Source organism: Nyctibius grandis, chromosome 2 (genome assembly GCF_013368605.1).
Source record: "Nyctibius grandis isolate bNycGra1 chromosome 2, bNycGra1.pri, whole genome shotgun sequence".
NCBI lineage: Eukaryota > Metazoa > Chordata > Aves > Nyctibiiformes > Nyctibiidae > Nyctibius > Nyctibius grandis.
In genome coordinates, this window is record NC_090659.1 from 108,094,380 (window position 1) to 108,114,789 (window position 20,410).

Genomic DNA, 20,410 nt, shown 5'->3' on the forward strand with positions numbered 1-20,410 from the left:
CTGTCTCTTCTCCTCCCAGATTTACTTCTCCTTTTCCCTCTCAAGGAATGAGCAATTTTTAGTCTACCCTATCTTTGTAGACCACATTGTCCTCTGCAAGGGCAAAACAAAGTCAAGGTTGCAGGGAACCTTCTCCATGCCCAGACCAGGGCACAGGGGAAACACTGCCACTTTCACTGCAGCTTTTTTGGATGTGGCCTTTTCAACTTGCCTCCAACGAGGATGTGAACTAAACTTGGACATATCTGCCTTAAATCTTTTGAAACCCTGCAGCCAAAAGCTGTGAACTTCAGATTTAGTTTTTCTGACTGAGAAGTAACAAACTGTCTGGAGAACATGCCTCTTCCTCTCGCCAGTGACAGCTTGCAGTCCAGATGATGGAAACTTCCCCCTGCAGAACGAGATGTAGTGACACAGGAGTGCGAGGCACCTCCTTCCTTCTCCTTCAGATATCATCAAACACTAACAAGTACAGCAAAATTATTTTCTCCTCATTTTTGATAGGAGAGAGGCAGAAGAGACCAACTGACTCCATGTTTTGACAGAGAAAGGAAATGCCTTTAAAAAATGAGCTACCTGTAATCTTTCTTTGGACAAGGAAGTAAACAAATATATATTTAACTAGTTTTGATGCTTTAATTGTGTGTCATGGCACAATAATTCATACTACACTTGAATGTCCATCATTAACTGTTAAGTTCACTTTACACCCAGAAATACATTCAATGACTTGGAGAAAAAGGGAAGAAAAATCAATACAAACAAGGTGTGTGTCAGGAAGTGGTATAAAATAAGATTTATTCACAAATTATTTTGACAATAGGGAAACAAGTATGAGCTGTGCATTTTGGGGATTACACATCAGTTCCTTCGCCTTCAGAGATTTCCATTTGCATGCAATATGGGATACCTCTAGAATACTAAATGAACTTTGAAGTGTCCTTTTTTGCCTTGCTGTGCTAAGTAATTCCTTCCACAGGCACACTACAGGAGAGTTGAAGTCTTCGTAACAAGAAGCTGGCACAGGAAATGCACAATGAAACAACCTTGGCTTAGAAAGAACATTGTCGCATGAGAGCCGTTTCACATTTGTTTTAACAGTGTTAAGTGCTTCAAGATTCCCACAAGGAGAAGTGCCTGGTGCTGTAAGTAATAAAAAAACCCCAAAAACAAAAAAACAAAAACCACCAAAAAAGCCACCCACAAAAAACAGGAAACCCCCAGATCCAACAAACACCAACATCTACCCCCGGACCCCACAGTTATAACAAAACCTCAGGTTTCTTTCCGATGTAAGAATGCACAGTACATCTGGTTATGACCCAAGTTCCCTCTCTTGGAAGCTGAAGAGCTGTGTCTCATAAAAAGTAAAAGTTCAAGATTTAATAATAATGACTGTATATAAATGAACTCAGGACAAAGGCAATACAAAGTGAGAACCAATTTACCTTAGCGCCTGATTGGGGGAGGGTAACCTCTAAATTACGTTAGAGTCACAGCAGATGATGAGGAGGACAGTAGTATCTTCAGAAGGTTTCTTCGATTTATTTCCACCCTTCTCCCTGACCTCGTCCTCTTTCAAAAAGCCAGAAAACTTCAACTCTGAAGTCATATTTTGAATTAGATAAGATAGGAAGTGTACTTTGAAAACCCTACATGATTAAATTATCTGAGACCACCTTAAGCATACCTTGTTCTACTGGAAAGTCCAAAGGGAACACCATGAAATAAAGAAATAGTTACTCAGACAGGAAATCAAGGCATCTGAACCAGATCTATTTTCAATACAGTTCTAGATTTCAGTCTACAGTTCTACAATTCTTTTTATAACATGAGGGACTTTTTTTCCTTTATGAAGTTCAAAATAATCCCAATATTTGACACTGGAAAAATAATATTTTTTCCTCTCCCATAAACACAATAATGCAAAACATCTCGATGTCATTGTCACCAGTTCAAATAAGGCATTAATGAATGCATTAGATCATTCAAGTGTAAATAAACAGGTTATATACATAAAAATAAGCCAAAATATTAAAATAACTTTGTAACAGTAACAACTATCATATTAGTGACAGCCATTTCATTTAAGTATTTAGGCAACAAAAACAGAAGAGGATAATAAAGAATCTTAGAGACATTATTTTATTTTGGTCTACTTCAGAAAGACTAAAACAAGATCCAACTGAAAGCTCTTCATCGTCAGTCCACACACTATCCCACCATGGGGGTCTCCCTACCCCTTCTGGGGAACCTTGTGCATTTTTATGGAATAAATATACTTGGTCATTTCACATCAACCATTATTGAAAAGATCCTGGGAGCAAGAAGCAGATTCCAGGATTCTCTTCAAGCTGAATGCCCTAGCTAACATCAGACTGCCTCCTGAAGAAGCTCAAAACTGAAAAAGCAAGAGAAAGATTTTAGAACAAATCTTATGTTAACAAACATTGCCCTCTTCAACCCCAACTTAAGACATCTTCAGAGAACTGCAAGAATTTGCAACGACCTCCAGTGGATATGCTCTCCCATTAGACAGCTCCAACACTTTACTCTTCCAAGCCATATGCACCCCTATATTTGTGGTGTAGTTAAATACAGTTAAACTGTATTTCACCTCCATCCCTGGAAAGGTAATGGAACAACTTGTCCTTGGTGCTGTCTCTAGGCACATCAAGGATAGGGGGATCATTAGGGGCAGTCAACATGGCTTCACCAAGGGGAAGTCATGCTTAACCAACTTCATAGCCTTTTATGAGGACATAACCCGGTGGATAGATGATGGTAAAGCTGTGGATGTGGTCTATCTCGATTTCAGTAAAGCATTTGACACGGTCTCCCACAGCATCCTCGCAGCTAAACTGAGGAAGCGTGGTCTGGATGATCGGGTGTGAACTGGCTGAAGGAAAGAAGCCAGAGAGTGGTGGTCAATGGGACAGAGTCCAGTTGGAGGCCTGTGTCTAGCGGAGTCCCTCAGGGGTCGGTACTGGGACCAGTACTATTCAATATATTCATTAATGACTTGGATGAGGGAATAGAGTGCACTGTCAGCAAGTTCGCTGATGACACCAAACTGGGAGGAGTGGCTGACACACCAGAAGGCTGCGCAGCCATTCAGAGAGACCTGGACAGGCTGGAGAGTTGGGCGGGGAGAAATTTAATGAAATATAACAAGGGCAAGTGTAGAGTCCTGCATCTGGGCAAGAACAACCCCATGTATGAGTTGGGGATAGACCTCTTGGAGAACACCATAGGGGAAAGGGACCTGGGGGTCCTAGTGGACAGCAGGATGACCACAAGCCAGCAATGTGCCCTTGTGGCCAAGGCGGCCAATGGCATCCTGGGCTGTATTAGAAGGGGTGTGGCTAGTAGGTCGAGAGAGGTTCTCCTCCCCCTCTACTCTGCCCTGGTGAGGCCGCATCTGGAGTATTGTGTCCAGTTCTGGGCCCCTCAGTTCAAGAAGGACAGGGAACTGCTAGAGAGAGTCCAGCGCAGAGCCACAAAGATAATTAAGGGAGTGGAACATCTCCCTTATGAGGAGAGGCTGAGGGAGCTGGGTCTCTTTAGCTTGGGGAAGAGGAGACTGAGGGGTGACCTCATTAATGTTTATAAATATGTAAAGGGCAAGTGTCATGAGGATGGAGACAGGCTCTTCTCCGTGACATCCATTGACAGGACAAGGGGCAATGGGTGCAAGCTGGAACACAGGAGGTTCCACATAAATATGAGAAAAAACTTCTTTACGGTGAGGGTAACTGAACACTGGAACAGGCTGCCCAGAGAGGTTGTGGAGTCTCCTTCTCTGGAGACATTCAAAACCCGCCTGGACACGTTCCTGTGTGATATGATCTAGGTAATCCTGCTCCGGCAGGGGGATTGGACTAGATGATCTTTCGAGGTCCCTTCCAATCCCTAACACTCTGTGATTCTGTAAACTGAGGTTTATTGACTTCTATTTGGGCAACAGAGATGCACTGCAGCAATTAAGCTGCAGGTGCCAACATTCTGTATCAGCCCCTAGATTTCACAGTTTTAACAGTATTTTTGCAAGACAAGATTTGCCACATCTCATTAGAATTCCAACGTTTGAAAAATCCCTACCCTGAAAATCCACTATTTGCTGAGGAAGTATCATATTTACTGAGGAAACAAATCAGCTCTGAGCATACCATCTTTAATAACAACACTTTAAAAAGACCCCACACAGTCTTACAAGTTTTGTTCTCTAACATATCCAGGTCTGAAACCTAGAAACGCTCGGGGATTTTTAGGAGAAGCCTTGGAGAAGAGATCCAGTTTTCAAATGTCATTAAAGGTTTTGGCAGAATAATGTTGTATGAAACCTGTACTACACTTGCTAACGTTTATAATCCAATGATCAGTTATAAGAAGTATTATTGCATTTTAAGCATAAAAATATAGGAGGTTCTATAAAGAAAATTAAAATAGCATTGATCTAATATTGATAGTCATATAAAATAACTCACAATTATGTAAGTTTCCATATTTAATTACACATTTAAAAATAAGTTATAAAAATAATTAAGCTTCTTTAAAACCCCTAAGATATTTTCTTTTAGGAGTTTTTACTCATATCTACTGATTGTCTAGCATCGGCAACAGCTTCTGGTACTCGAACAGTCATATCATCCATCGACTTCTTCAAGCAGATTTGGCAGCCTAAACGTGACCTGTAGGGAAATACAATGTTGTCATTAGTTCTAGCCAATCACGTATCTAACAGCATTTACCCCCTTGTGCCTCCAACATTCAGCAATCCCAAACACATTATGATCCTAGAAACAGCCACCCTTGTGCATGGTCTGAATCAAGACCAGTAGTGAATTGCATGCATCAGTGCAAAGATGTAAGTGGCAATAACCATGATTTACATTAAATAACAGAGTTCAGCACATTGGAAAGTTGTACACCGAGTACTCCATACTTGCTGAGAAAATGCACCGTAAGGATGGCTTTTCCATTTTCAATGGTTCACTAATAGTTCAGTCAAGTGCAGAGAATGACACTTGATCTCCACGGGGAGACCTGGCATCTCTGAAGAGATGAAGGCAATGAATCTGAATAAAAGCCTCAGAAAAAGCACAGCTTAACCTATCCAGGGCCTGAAGACAGCCCAATGTTTTCAAATGAAAGTCCTCAAGATTGGGTCATTAAGCCACAAAGGTAAGAGTGAAAAGACAAGAAACATGGGAAGGAGAAGGACAAAATACTCATGGCACCTGAGGAGATGCAATCCTTCATTTTTCTACCTATCATTCAGCATGATAAAAATCTTGTATGTGAGCAATTAAAATCAAAAGATTTAATGCCACCACAAACCGCTTTTTATTGTTGTGATATCTTTAATTCAATGTCCATGCCTTGGTACTTAACAATAGAATACATAAACATCAGCAAGGATAGGCAATGTTCTGTAGCACCAGTTGAATAATTTAATCAGTATAGGAACATGGGCAGTACCATTTTTTGTAACATCTCTATGTTAGTATCTATACAGAACTCTGTGAAGCGTGTAGTGATCAACTGTTGTTAAAGCTCCCAATTCAGTACTATACCCAAAAGTAATACTTCTCTGTAAATGACTGTATACATCAACTTCAAATTATGGAATGTATGTATAAATACACGTATGTACAAATGTATGTATAAATACATACGTTACCAGAAGATTTAATATCATGAATATGCACCCATAAGAACAGCTTTAGAAATGATATTTATTAGAGATGCAGTTTCTGATATTCATATGTAGTATTGCCTGTAAGGCTGAATTTGACTGAAGTGTCTCTTTTTCGCTAAAGACCAACGCTAACCACATAGGTACTCTGCAGTGTGGCAATGGATTCACTTCATGTGAAATAACACTGCCCTTTGTTTTGAGCCTGCTACACAGCAGTACAAAAAAAAAAAACTAGGCAGCACTAGATAACACAGTGAGAAACAAACTACCTTCTCCTATTCAAATTCTTCCACAGCATTTACTATTTTATAGATACTTAAACAGATTCCCCACTCCTTAAAGCTGAAGGAGCTGGGACCCCCCCAAAAGATGATTCAGTCAATCCCTGCAGGAAAGCCATTCCACCTTTGACCACTTCTGTAGGCCTTCCCTTTATTTCCTCTTTCTACTAGTTCAAAAAGAGGAAAAAAAAAAAAAACAAAGCAGGAAGTGAGACTTGCACAAGTATAAAGATATGGTGAATCCCCATTTTCTCATATAATGGTATTTTCTGGTCTTCTACGTGTTCCTACCTAATATTGCCAATGTTCCATTTACCTCTTTTTTTTTTTTTTAAACACTAAACCTTAAGCTGACATTCCTGGAAAGACATTAGCTAGCTGAGAGCCTATTTCAAGTATGCAAAGTTACCGCTGTTCTACTCACCCCTCCGTATGCATTTATCTGCACCATTTAACACCAAATTTCATTTCCCGTCACTCAATGGCACAAGATCCTTGTGCATGTCTTCACTGACAGTTTTCAATTTTACCACACCGAGCAACACAGCACTATACACAAACCTTACTCTTCATTCTCTTTTCCCAAATCTTTCATAAATATGGTCCCTACATAAAACCTAGCACTGATCACTTTTAGATCACACTCTTGATTACATACTCTTAACAGACAGCCAAATGCTTCTACTTTGTTAAAAGGCAAATGTCTTTTTTTTTTTTAACCAATTACTTATCCTTTACAAAACCTTTCTTCTTATCCCATTGCAACTCAAAACTTAGTAAAGGATTTCTGGACCTAAGTAAACTACATGAACTGCAAGATCTTTCTTCACACTCAGTGACTCATCTGAAGAACTCCCATATCTGTTACTTCCCTCTACAAAAGCTCCGTTGAATTCTGTCCTCACCATTATTTAGTAGAAGCTATAAAAAAGCAACAGCCCATACACATGATTAACATGTCCAGTATGGAATCAGGCTCACTGTTCTCCAGTTCCAATGATCTCATTTTAACAGTTAGGTTGCTACCTTCCATTCCTTTGATGTGGAAGCAATTTTAAACCAACTAATTAATTAAGCCTTACAGACAGTAGTTCAGAAATGTCATACGGAATTTCTGTAGAACTCCTGGGTGAATGCTACCCAGTCATTACCATTTGTTACTACTCATTTTACTTATTTGCAGTAATACTACTTCTATGGACACATCAGTTTAAGTCAGATACTCCAGGAAGCCCTCTGCAAAGAAACCTTCCAGTGCGAGGACATCCTGTAACATCCCCATAGGCAACAATGCAAAAGCAACTTTGCTTTTATGTTAGCTTTTTGTATTTTAAGTGCACCTTCTACATCACTTATTGGTTCCTCATGCAGACAACTTTCCTGCTTCTGACAGGTTAGCAACAAAAATATTTTTCTACTTTTTAGCAAGCTACTTCTCAGCTTTTTTCTTCAGTGTTCTTTTTAAACATTTAATTTGTCAGGGTTTGTGTCCCCCAATCTTACTACTTTTAATAATCTCTACTATTCTGCAGTTATTCAAAACAATTTTGTTTTAACTTTTCTAATGAATCCCCCATTTAAAAAACACAATTAACTTTCATGGCAGCTGCTAGCCGAAACTTTCCCAAATCCAGAGAGTCACCGACAAGAAAAAGCTTTTATCCTTACACTTATGACAGAGCATAGTAGTGCATCTCCTTTACACAAGTTTATATCAGCACAGAAGACCAGGTAATTGGTTTTGCCCAAAACCTAAAAACTCATAGGAGAATTATGGTAGCTGGTAAGAATAAAGTAAATTCACACTTAATACGCTTATGTTTTTTTTCAAGATTGCAAATGTTTTTTGGGAGGCAGGAAAAAGGATAGAACAAAATAAGCTGAAACAAGTTTCTCGTAGCATGACTTCTTTGCCTTCCCAACCTCCCAGAAAAGTCAAAATTTTCTGAAGTGAGAAAAAGCACACCCTCATGTAGAAAGGATTAGTACAGGATTCCCATTACTGGTATACGGAGATAAATGAGTTATGTCTCCGCAAAGGAGTACTCCAAATTAAAACCCCGATGCTGTACAGACCAGGTATCAAGCCCTCTGACATCACTGGAAAGATTCTCAAAAACTTTGACAAGCAGTTCCATTGAAGCATGAAGGAAAAGGCTTATGAAACCTTGTAAGGCATAGCTGCCTACTGTTCACGTGGCTGTGTTCTATGACACAGGCTATGTGTACACCAGCAAGTGGCACAGCCCCCTAGGAATGGGTCTGTGATGAGGATGTGACACTCTAATTACAAGGTGTGTGATGGTGGGGGAGATGTAGAACAGAGCGTTACTTTAGACTACCACTAGTCTAATCCTATGCACTGAAATGTCCATTAGCAGTTACAGCACACTTTGGGATTAGTTTCACCCAAAGGCACTCTGGCTTGTGTGCTCTAGGAGCACGCTGACATGAGTCAAAGCCTGACAAGTGGGGACACTGCCACGCAGGACACTGTTTATCCTAGAGAAGGCTCAGGGGAGGATCTTATCAATGTACATAAATACCAGAGAGGTTGTGGAGTCTCCATCCTTGGAGATATTCAAAAGCTGTCTGGATATGGTCCCGGGCATCGGCTCTAGGTGACCCTGCTTGAGCAGGGGGGGTTGGACCAGATGACCTCAAGAGGTCCCCTCCAACCTCAACCCTTCTGTGATTCTGTGAAAAGAAGATCTGACCAAAACTAAAATACTAATGTAAACACATTCATAAAATACCTTAGCTACAGACTACTGGAGACAGAAAACAGAAGGGAAGGGAAACAAGAACATTAACACACAACAGCAGCAACAAAGTTTTTGCTGAAGGAACTGGGGTTTTGGTCATACTTCAGTATCTGACACTTCTGCATCAGACACCTCTGAAGAGCAAGTACTGACAACTGCCACTCTTCAGTTTACAAAAACACTACTGACATCTGTTTAATATGAATTCAGATAAACAATATTTAAACTTGGCAGTCCCATTTGTGTAACAGAATCCAGCTATTCATTAAAAGCCGATCAAGGCACTCTAAGAATACTGGACTGCCCCATCTGCAAACCCTTCTTTCCATCCTTTGATGTAGCAAAGTGTTATGTTGCTTACGTTTCTGTGAGGCCATATGCCAGGTCCAGCATGTCCATCTCTTCATCAGTAATTGCATCTAGTTTCTCAAATATGTGGTCTTCAAAGATTAAATGACAAGTTGAACAGGCTAGCGTTCCTTCACATGCACCTAAAGAAAAAAAGAATCAAGATAACAGAAAATCCAAGTTTCAAATAACAGCAGAATTTCAGAAGAAATCCTTCATACGTGTGCTTGTCTCATACTAGAAGTATCTCAATTAGTAAAATTAATGTTTCCCATATTCCCACATTCATGTATCTACTCTGCATTAAACTATCAATAGTATTACTACAGTTCCTACAACATTAAGATTTACTTGAATGCTGTAGTTAGGTAAAATACTTAACTAATTCCCTTTCTACCATTTAAAGAGAGAAAAATTTTCTACTGTAAGAATGTAAAAGCAGACAACACTGTCAATCAACACTACCTAATTTATTTCCAAGGCTGATCCTTCTATCCCTTTCTTTCCCATCGTTTTGAGAAGGTTTCCTCAAGAAGTTCAACAAAAGACACCTGCTACACAAAAAACCCCTCAGAAGTACAGGAAGGAGGGATTTTATACTCGGTATTTCTTCTCACTCAATAGAACACTAATTACAAGCAACAAAGGTAGTCAGGCTAGAGAGAGATGGTTTTCTCTGTGTTAAAGAGGCCTACATGTACTACTAGGCAATCCAGCCTGAGCCAAGGATCTAATAATCTTCTAGGGTTGAACAGAACAAGCATCAACTACATCTACCTGCTAGAGCAATTAGGTCATCACAGGACAATAAAAGTTTGTACACTAACAAATTTGTCTCTGCCACTGTCCAGGGCTTGCACAGAGTTCTCCACTTTGTTGAAAAAAAAAAAAAAAAGCAACTTCAAGAGGAGGAGAAACCTGAAGTCTTCATACTTGTGTGGAGATTGGGGTTGGGGCACACAAATCCTCACCTCTGATTGAATTTGTTAAGAGAGAAGCAGATAAGACATTAGCCAAGTTTCATTTATTTACTCATTTCCAGGGAAAGCAGAACCAAGAGTATTGTGAGCGCACCACCTTTGTACTCATATGGAAACAAAGGGAAGCAAGGCTGTGTGTATAACCTGCTATGAAAAGAAAGTGGGATTCATCAACAGCCCACAAGAACCATACAGAAAGCAGCATGCTGTTACATGCAGTATGGTATCAACTGCTCGTATTCAAAGTGAGCATGACACTGTATTAGAAGACTTGATTTTAAAAATATATCACATCTTCAAGTACATACAAATGCATGTGAAAAAGCAGAGTTTAAATAAAGTGCCAAATAATGTAAAATTTGTCATATCAGCAGTTGAAGTGTTTTAATGTTGGGGGAGGGAGAATGAACACTGACCGGTCTATTTGACCAGAACTGCAACTGTAAAGCTACAATAGCAAACAAATTGAGTGCAGCTGAATCATTCAACAGTTTTGTAAATCTTTGTATAAAGATATTTCTATTAATGCACATGGGATGCCCCCTAGTGGTAGAAGTAAATAGGTAAGATTTACATTTTACATTTTTTCCCTCATTACTTTTTCTCTAAACTTAGAACATGCATTTTTACATTACACTGCATTATTTCTCTGCCCTAGTATAATGTTTCATTAGCAAATGATTAGTGAAATGGGACTAGTATATGTTATAATTAAAGATTGTTACAGTATCTCCAATTTTTAGTTTGGCTTCTGTTTATTGACAGCATTATCTTATCAGCCAGCTTTAACATGGCTGATAATTACACAAACAGAGAATATCTACTGTAGAATTCAAGCAGACTAGCCATAAGCCTATATGACACATTTAATAAGTGATCCATAAAGCTAGTTATCCCAACGCATTACAGATTTAAGAGACAATTCTTCTTCCACAGATGTATGCAACTAAACATGAGTTGTCTCAGACATAAGTCTGAGATTTAAAATCTTATCAAAGACTTTATTACTAGCAGTGAAATTCATTTGCACTTAAATAAAACACACCTCAGACTTGAAACTGTGCTATGCTAGCCTACTTATTTTTCTCCTCCAATTGCTCCATGCTGTGCATTCACTCATGCAAATTGCATTTCTGCTTCCTGCTTTAATTTGTACTATTAATTCTTAAGCTCATGTTAATGTAAATACCGGTTCTGAGGTATTTAATTGCCATTACCAAATACCACTGCTTTGCATGAGCAGAATCCTACAATTTCAATGGAACTAGCTACAGAAAACACAAAAGTTTGAAGGAATAGGAGGTGGTGTAACTTCCTCCTATTCTGATTTTAAACAGAACTCATACTGAGTTAGAATTTCACTAGGGCATTGGTCTCCTTTACCCCAGTCCTTTAATGATGTCCTGGTTTGGCCCAAACCAGGCCAATTAGTCTTAGAGAAACCAAGGTCACTGCTAAATTCCTCACTGCTTACGAGTGAAGAGCCGAAGGGGGTCGCACCTGCAGGGAGGAGCAGACAGGGCAGGTGACCCAAAATTGACCAACGAGGTATTCCATCCCATACACGTCATTCTCACTTTCCTATTTATTACTAACCCACTGTCTCCTGGGGGTGGGGCCCAGGAGGGAGGGGCCCTCCTGTCTTCCACTGATTGGTACCAGCTTTGCCAATTCTCCAGTTAAAAGCCTGCAGGTGTGATGGCAGGGGGAGCTACTGCATTTTCCCCTCTGCCCATGCTGGGGGGAGCAACTCTGCCTAAGGAGGATTTCCAAGCTCTCAATCTTGGTTTTGTATATGTTTGTATATATTTGATTATTTCTATTATTCTTATTATACTCTTTTTCATTACTATAGTTTATTAAAACTGTTTTAACTTTCCAACCCATAAGTCTCTCTCCCTTTTCCCTTAGGGTGGGGGGGGAGAGGGTTAACAGAGAGCATCTGCCACTGGGTTAATAGCTGGCCCAGCTTTAAACCGTGACAAATGAGAATTAAAATTTTTGTTCTTCCCTGCTAACTGACATGGATTTGGTTGTTTCTTTCACTTAGCACTCAAGTACGACAGCAATTTGTGCTACAAAAGGCCTGATGATAAATTGAGACACTAGGGCAATACTGAAGTAACCAAAGACTGTTAGAAAGACACCAGTTTTGTGTAGTCTCCAGAACCTTTCAGCTCAGAAGAGTCTGCAGGTGGCATCTTCCAGATTCCACCTTGACAGCACTCTGTCCACATTCCCCTCCTTTAACATTCAAGCAAGGCTCACCACAAATATTTTTTTTAGAACTTGACCTAGAATATTCTATGCACCTGCAGGAAAAAAAAGATAGGGAGAAAATTCAAATAAAGTACAGCTAGGTTTTATAAATAAATTAACAAATAAATATTCAGTTATGGTTGGACTAGATGATCTTAAGGGTCTTTTCTAACCTAAATGATTCTATAATTCTATAAATAGTTATGAAAGAAGTGGTAATAGAACATAATCTCCTGACACTAAATACAGGATTCAGTGAACCTACTTACCAAAACCATCTATGTCTAGATTATTATCAACAACAACATCCAGCAGTGAATCCCCAGGTTTTCCTTTGGCCGTTAGTTTGTCACCGTCACGATTTATGAAATGAACAGTTATTTTATCTTCTGAGCTGAAAAATAAAAGTATGTAATGGAATTAAAGAAAGAATTCTAGAATTTTTTAGATCTTTAAAATTAATTGAATACTACTAAACCAGTAACACTATCAACTCCAGGAGCACAGAAACCTAAGTTATTGGCTTTTAAAAGCTGTAAGAGGTACAGGCATTTACTGCTGTGCATCAAACAAAGGCCATGAAAAATATGAAAAAAAAACAAAACAAAAGAAAACTCAATTTGTGTTTTGTCACTAGAAGCTATACAGGATGCTGCTGTTTTGCCTTTCACTGAAGAGAGTCAGAGCTATTTTATTTTAGCCACGCTATTTGTATTTTTACCAAATAAAAGAGCTTATTTTAAATGCTCCTTTTCACCCCTTTCTGTGGGCTCTTCCTTTGGATTTATAAAATTTTAATTGTTCTCAACATTGTCATTTAGGACAAATTTAAAAATTTTCCCATTTCTGCTTAGAGTTAAAGGCATTTTACTTTATTAATTCTAAAATTTAATTTTCCTCTCCTCCCAAGAATGAAAATACTCCAAAAACATTCTGCTTTTTTTGAGCACAGATTCTCTTAGGATTTCACTTTGTAAGTATTAATTCCCGCAAAGTTCAAAGTTTTGACATTGGCTTCAAAGAAAGAAGGTTCTGTATTTTCCTGCTTTGCTTTTCAGACAACTATTTAAGAAAAAATTCTCCCGCAGTCTACATAAAAATTTCTTAAGACTAATGCTTTTAATATGAAAAAATCAGGTTTTTGGTGTTCCATATTATGTCATTTCACATGCAAATCAAAAGGAAAGCTGTTAAAATACTAAAAGCTAAAATACAGCTTGTTAGTTTTTAAACTATTTTCTTTCCTATAGAAAGTGAGTAAAAGAAAAACTTGTCAGATGGACAGCAAAGAAACCTGCCAAGAGAAACAAATAAACCAACTGAAAGCTAATGCAAGAAAATCTATGTTTCTCTGAGATCCATGTTTAAGAACAGCATGCTTTAACATTACCTTTAATCTTTTTAGTAATTTGGTCTCTGAGTCATCTATCATATGGAAAGCATACAAGCTTGAAAATCAAGTCACCTCTTGGAAAACTCTAACCTGAAGAGCTCAATATTAAAGCAAAAATTTGAAAGTGGCCATACTGAAACATCAGTAAACAGCTTATTTTTGGAACTGGCTGTAAAAGAAAGTGTGTTTTTAGCAATCTGAGTCCTAGCTTGTTTCGAAAAACAACAAGTGTTTGTTGCTGTAGACTTAATACACTCACCCCAACTGTAAGCTCAGTTGGCAGGAGTACACGCTGTGATTCATTATGATGCCGTGTTCAATTCTTGTCGTATCATCCCTCAGCCCATTCTCCAGAAGGCAGCCACAAGCTACTACTAACTATAAATTCATTCCAAAATTATAATCAATAATGAAGGATTGACCTTGCTGACCTGAGAATGCAACTGAAGCATGCACTATAATAAAATTCAGAAATCTTAAAGATCTGTCTTTACAAAATGCAATTAATGCTGCACAGTCCCCTGTGATATCAAAGGATATCAAAGGACCACCTCCAGCAAGCTGCTCTGTGCAGGTTTTAGTTACCACTCTGCTCTTCATTTTGCTCCTCTGCTGTGTTAACACCTCCCACAACACAACCAAGGAAACAAGCACCCACTTCTTAGATATACTAGTAAAAAAATCACCACCTTCACGGGAAGTTTAAGACTGATGGGTTTAGATTGCATCTGGAAAGGTACAGATTCACATTCTGACAGCCAAAGTAAACTGGCAGTTACACTGGCTGTGTGATCTTAAATGGCTTCAAAAAGCCCTTCCAGAGCTCCCTAAAATACACTCTCATTTACGGAAATATTTCTGTCAACATGACAAACACAATTCTGACAGGAGACACAATGCAAGATGTACTTGCATTTATGGGCATCCTCTGCCCAAGGTATAGACACGGCAAGTACCAAGTATCTGGTTAATATCCAAAACACACTCTTTCCTCTGTTATAGGATGAGGCAATCACAAATTACTTGGCCCCAACAGCAAGATGTCTGACCATCCATTAGATCACTGGAACCTTTGTAAGAGATACATCATCTCCCTCCCAGTTTTCAAAACACACCTGAAACTGTCTTCACCTGTAATTACACTTTCATCTGGCACAAGATCAGCCCTGGCCTCCCTCCTTTGACCCTTCTATCTCCAGCGCTCGCACTGTCATGCGGTAAACTAGGTCTGGAAACAAAACTGGCTGAAACCCAACCTTCACAGTTCAATGGCCAGACGAATGTCAGAACCGGTACACAGTCAGATCTGCCCCTCATACAAGGCTTACATCAGTTTAAAACAACAGTGTTACTGTAACTTTATGATGCAATAACACAATCTAAGCTTCATTATCAGCTTAAACCAATCTCTTTCTAATATAAAAATGTGGGTTTGGGTGATCCCCACTCCAAATTGCCCTGCCATCATGCTTATACCAGTATTACTGCAAGTCAACTCATTTTGCTAATATGGCTGAAAATCAACCATAAAAACAAAGTAGCCCCAGCTGAACCAGCAAACTGACACAAATCACAGAATCACAGAATCAATCAGGTTGGAAGAGACCTCTGGGATCATCGAGTCCAACCATTGCCCTGACACCACCACGTCAACTAGACCATGGCACTAAGTGCCACGTCCAGTCTTTTCTTAAACACATCCAGACATGGTGACTCCACCACCTCCCTGGGCAGCCCATTCCAATGTCTAATAACCCTTTTGTGAAGAAATTCTTTCTAATGTCCAACCTGAACCTCCCCTGGTGAAGCTTGAGGCTATGTCCTCTTGTCCTATCACTAGTTGCCTGGGAGAAGAGGCCAACTCCCACTCTGCTACAACCTCCCTTCAGGTAGTTGTAGACTGCAATAAGGTCACCTCTGAGCCTCCTCTTCTCCAGGCTAAACAACCCCAGCTCCCTCAGCCATTCCTTGTAGGTCAGACCCTCCAGACCCTTCACCAGCTTGGTCGCCCTTGCCACTGCCCACAACAAAAATGAGGCGACAGGAGTGGGATCCCCTCTTCGGTAGTAACAATCTTACATTAGCTTCAGCCAGTTGTGGAACTGCACTCTGGCTGCGCGCGCCGAACTGGTGCAGTACGCAGCAAGGGGACAAACCAAAGTACCACCACTAAGTCACTGACTTTTGTTAAAGATCGCTACAGTAATTAATCTTTTCTATGGGACCTAATCCACCCTATCTGATAACTGAAACTAAAATGTATTTAGTTGTAATACAGAGAGCCTTCTTAAGTCTTCCAGCAGGATCTGTTTTACTGCTATTGCCATCTTTACCACTCTTCACATAGCCGAACTGTTTAATTTAAAAAAAAAAAAATCACTGAAGCTTTATTGCACACGAGCCTGAGCAGTGCAAATACTTTCACAAGTGTGTGTACATAATAATCAGACTCGTCAGACATTCAAAACACACACTGTGCAGATCTTTTCAATGACTGGGAGATACCATTAAAAAGATAATAATAATCACACCTGCATGAAACAATATTTAGGCTTTATAAATTTCAAGTAACATGGCTTTTATCTATCCAGACATTGTTTGCATGAAGAAAAAAAAAAAAACAAACATCACCATAATGTGAACTAGTCACAAGCAATTAACGTGAAACACGTGCCAGGTCTATGCAAGTACAAATAGCCTCAGGATTATCAGGAAGAACAAAACCTGAATATCCCAATTCATGCTCAGGTGAACCCTTTCCACCAGATGTAAAATACAATTAATTTCTCCATATGGTTGCCACAGTACTATCAGCTTTGTTATCAAGCTTCTCTAGGATACCCTAAATTAAGCATACTGCAAACGCACAGAAAAGCGCCAGAGAACTGTAAATGCTGTTCATTGTCCCTCCCACACACACACACAAAAAAAAGAGTAAGTACTGCAAGAATCCTGACAGCTACCTCTTCCCCTTCAGAAGAAGAATCCTTTCCAATCTTCAGCTATTACTTCCAAGTTAAGAATCACCTCTTACATTCCTCCAAACAAAACATAAACATAACAACTGTAGCCTGGTGTTGCATGTGGCAAGACCAACTCTACTCTTTCCAGATCTTTTATTAAATGGTAAATCTAACAGCCCTACCTAATTGCCTGAAGAGTTTCAAAAATAAAACTATTATACAGGCCTCAATTAAAATACAGAAGTTATAAATCTGAACAAATCTTTAAAACATTAATTATGTTGTGCACCAAAAATACTGTACAGCTACCTAAATGGGTGTAAAAGAATTCTGAGATAACTACTGTTCACCATGAAATGAAAAGGGAGGATAACAGATAAAAATGGAGCAAGAGAAAGAATTAAATGGAAATGAAAACATAATACCTGATGCTTCACCGAAACCCTTGGGAACCTCTACTCACAAGAAGCACCTCAGCTGATGATTTCTATAGCTAGGTCTTTATCCTCTAGACATAAATGCAGCTGATTTTACATATACAAACAATGATGTATCTTTTTACTGGAATAACACTGACTGACTACATAAAGTTTAGGAACTGGAGAGTTGGGCGGGGAGAAATTTAATGAAATATAACAAGGGCAAGTGTAGAGTCCTGCATCTGGGCAAGAACAACCCCATGTACCAGTACAAGTTGGGGGCAGACCTGTTAGAGACCAGCGTAGGGGAAAGGGACCTGGGGGTCCTAGTGGACAGCAGGATGACCATGAACCAGCAGTGTGCCCTTGTGGCCAAGGCGGCCAATGGCATCCTGGGCTGTATTAGAAGGGGTGTGGTTAGCAGGTCGAGAGAGGTTCTCCTCCCCCTCTACTCTGCCCTGGTGAGGCCGCATCTGCAATATTGTGTCCAGTTCTGGGCCCCTCAGTTCAAGAAGGACAGGGAACTGCTAGAGAGAGTCCAGCACAGAGCCACGAAGATGATTAAGGGGGTGGAACATCTCCCTTATGAGGAGAGGCTGAGGGAGCTGGGTCTCTTTAGCTTAGAGGAGAGGAGACTAAGGGGTGATCTCATTAATGTTTATAAATATGTAAAGGGCAAGTGTCATGAGGATGGAGCCAGGCTCTTCTCAGTGACATCCATTGACAGGACAAGGGGCAATGGGTGCAAGCTGGAACACAGGAGGTTCCACTTAATACAAGGAAAAACTTCTTTACGGTGAGGGTGACCGAACACTGGAACAGGCTGCCCAGAGAGGTTGTGGAGTCTCCTTCTCTGGAGACATTCAAAACCCGCCTGGACGCGTTCCTGTGTGAGATGGTCTAGGTGGTCCTGCTCCGGCAGGGGGATTGGACTAGATGATCTTTCGAGGTCCCTTCCAATCCCTAACATTCTGTGATTCTGTGAACTGGGTCTCAAGTAGTATGATGTCCAGAAATGTAGTCCTACCAGACTAGAGAAAATAACTTGCACACAAATAGAGAAAACACTAGTATATGAAAGAAACAAGGATTGTCTTTTCCTCCCAACTCACTCAGTCAGATTATCACATGGAGTACATAAACAATACATTCGAAGTACTTTCTTGCATGAGCTTTTGTGCTGGTATGCTTGCACAATTAATGCGAATAAATTCCAACCTGTATTCAATCTGTTTGTGAAAGACCTGAGGGATTACAGGTCTTACATTACTATTAGGCAAGGAAATATTTTCCCTTTTTAGTGTTTTTTTTCCTCCCATTTTCACCCTGTTCTGTAATTTTAATAACTGTTAAAAAATTGCCAAAACTTTATAAAGATTTTTTTTTTTTTAATGAAAAACTGCTACTCAGGGACCTCAAAATAACTTATAGTCAGAGCACCCACTCAGCGAAGACTTTTTTTAGGACACTCAGGAGGGTCACTCAGAGAAGAGATCTAAACTAGCAACTTACCTATCATGTATATGGGAGCCCTAGACTAAAAAGTTAGTTTGTCTCTCAATATTAAAAGTATCTGCTGGAACAAAGCAAAACAGCACCCACAGGAGAGTTTGAAAACAAAATATTGCAACAGCTTTGATAGTGAGGGCACTACCCAACCCTCTGGAAACAGACTAGGCTACACCACTGATGTTGGACAGCTGATCACGAGTCCTGTTCCGAGTCAAAGAAACTTCTCTGACAACCCAGTCAGGCTTTTAAAACTTCTGTATTTTAAATACAGAGTTAACTGTAGGTTCTGACCTAACTTCGAATATACAAGCTACAAACCAGAAGGCCATGCGTAAACAGAGTCTTTGACTACACAAAGTAAGTTGCAAATCTATAGTTGTGGGCTGTGGAATATTAAATGTCTCGAGACTTAATGCATTTTGAAACACCTACTCGTACATACTGGTGAGGAGAGGAGGGGTTCTGCACACTTAGATGCATAAGTAAAGCATTTTCTTAAATAAAGAAAACTATACTAAAGGGAGAAGAAACCTTCAGTACTGGGCTCTCTCTGATGTGTTGTACTGCTACCACAAGCCCAGACAGACTTTCACACACACACAAAAAAAAACCCAAACAGGCAAGCACTGCACTCTATGAAAAAGCACCACTGAGAAGGTCGCAACCTTTTAGAAAACTACTCTGAACATGAGGAACCCTAGCTTAGCTTTCCATAACGTTATAAGCTCTGTCAACAGGGTTCCAGACCACACAGGCCCTGTGGCTTAACCCCGCCGCAGGCTCGGTGCGGTGCCTAACTCGGGCCGGCGCACGGCACCTCCAGCTGACAGCCCCCGGCACAGCCCGGTGGGACACAGCTCGCCCCACCCGCCCGGCCGACACCGCGGGGGAAGGCGGGTGGCAGGTCCCCCCGCAGAGCGCTTCAGTGCCACCCCCACGGCAGCCACAGGCGGGACGGCGAGAGCCGGGGCGAGGCGCGGTCCTGAGGGGGGCAAGGAGGGTGCCGGGACCTGCCCCGAGCGGGCCACGGAGCGGCAGGGCCGGGACAGGCGGGCCGCGGCGCGGAAAGCGACCGGGAGAAGGTCACGCAGCGCCGCCCGGCCGCCCCCGCCCGGGCTACAGGCGGCCGTTGGCCCCGGGTGCCCTCAGCACCGTGGCCCAGGCAGCGGCCCGGAACGGTGCGGCGCTGCCGCGGCTGGAAGCCGGCCGCCGCCGTGAGGAGCCAGCCCGGCGCCGCCCGGTTACCACCCTCTTACCTGAGTGCCGCGCGGGCAGAGAGGCTGAACAGCCGGGCTGCCCTCACGGCAGCGGCGGCGTTGCCGCAGCCCGGCCTCGTCCCGGCTGCCGGTGAGGCGGAGAAAAGCCAGCGGCGGGAGGAAGCGGCGGCGGCCCGGAGGAGCCGGGCCGACCCCGGGGCAGCCATGGCGGCGGGACGGGAGCGCGGGGCCTCCGCGCCGGCACCGGGGGAAGGGGCGGGGGCAAAGTCCCACCCCTTACGCCTCCGGCGCCAGCTACGGCAATTCCCGCAGCCGTCTACGTAGCGCCCTTCCCGCCTCCTTTTGACGGCGGTCAGAGGTGACCGCGCGACGGGAAGAGCGGGGTTACGCAAAGTGTGCAGCGATGCGCTGAGGGCAGGGGGCGGGCCTTCCGGAAAGGGCGCAGGGCGCCGCTAGCCCCAGGGGGGCTGCTGGCGCCGTCTGCCCGTGAGCTTCACTCTTGCTTCCTCAGACCACACCGTAAGGCGGTGAAAGCTTTTTGGTTTCCAGGTCCAAGCCCTAGCTCGAGTCTT

At 41.5% G+C, this 20,410-nt stretch overlaps 1 protein-coding gene across 1 annotated transcript; it reads right to left on the reverse strand.

Annotated features, from left to right (window-relative positions):
* Nucleotides 1-773: 773 nt before the first annotated feature.
* On the reverse strand, nt 774-20,199 carry FDX1 (ferredoxin 1). Its single transcript, XM_068395473.1, has 4 exons — nt 19,878-20,199; nt 12,604-12,728; nt 9,109-9,238; nt 774-4,691 (listed from the first exon to the last, which is right to left on the reverse strand). Exons 1-4 carry the CDS (start codon nt 20,042-20,044, stop codon nt 4,577-4,579), a joined length of 537 nt encoding a protein of 178 aa, XP_068251574.1. The 5' UTR covers nt 20,045-20,199; the 3' UTR covers nt 774-4,576.
* Nucleotides 20,200-20,410: the final 211 nt, after the last annotated feature.

Coding starts and splice junctions, on each gene's coding strand:
- FDX1 (XM_068395473.1), bottom strand. CDS start 20,044: ATGGCTGCCCCGGGGTCGGCCCGGCTCCTCCGGGCCGCCGCCGCTTCC. Junction 9,239..12,603: donor TCTAGACATAGATGGTTTTG/GTAAGTAGGTTC, acceptor TTTTTTCTTTAG/GTGCATGTGAAGGAACGCTA. Junction 4,692..9,108: donor GCATATGGCCTCACAGAAAC/GTAAGCAACATA, acceptor ATTTCCCTACAG/GTCACGTTTAGGCTGCCAAA.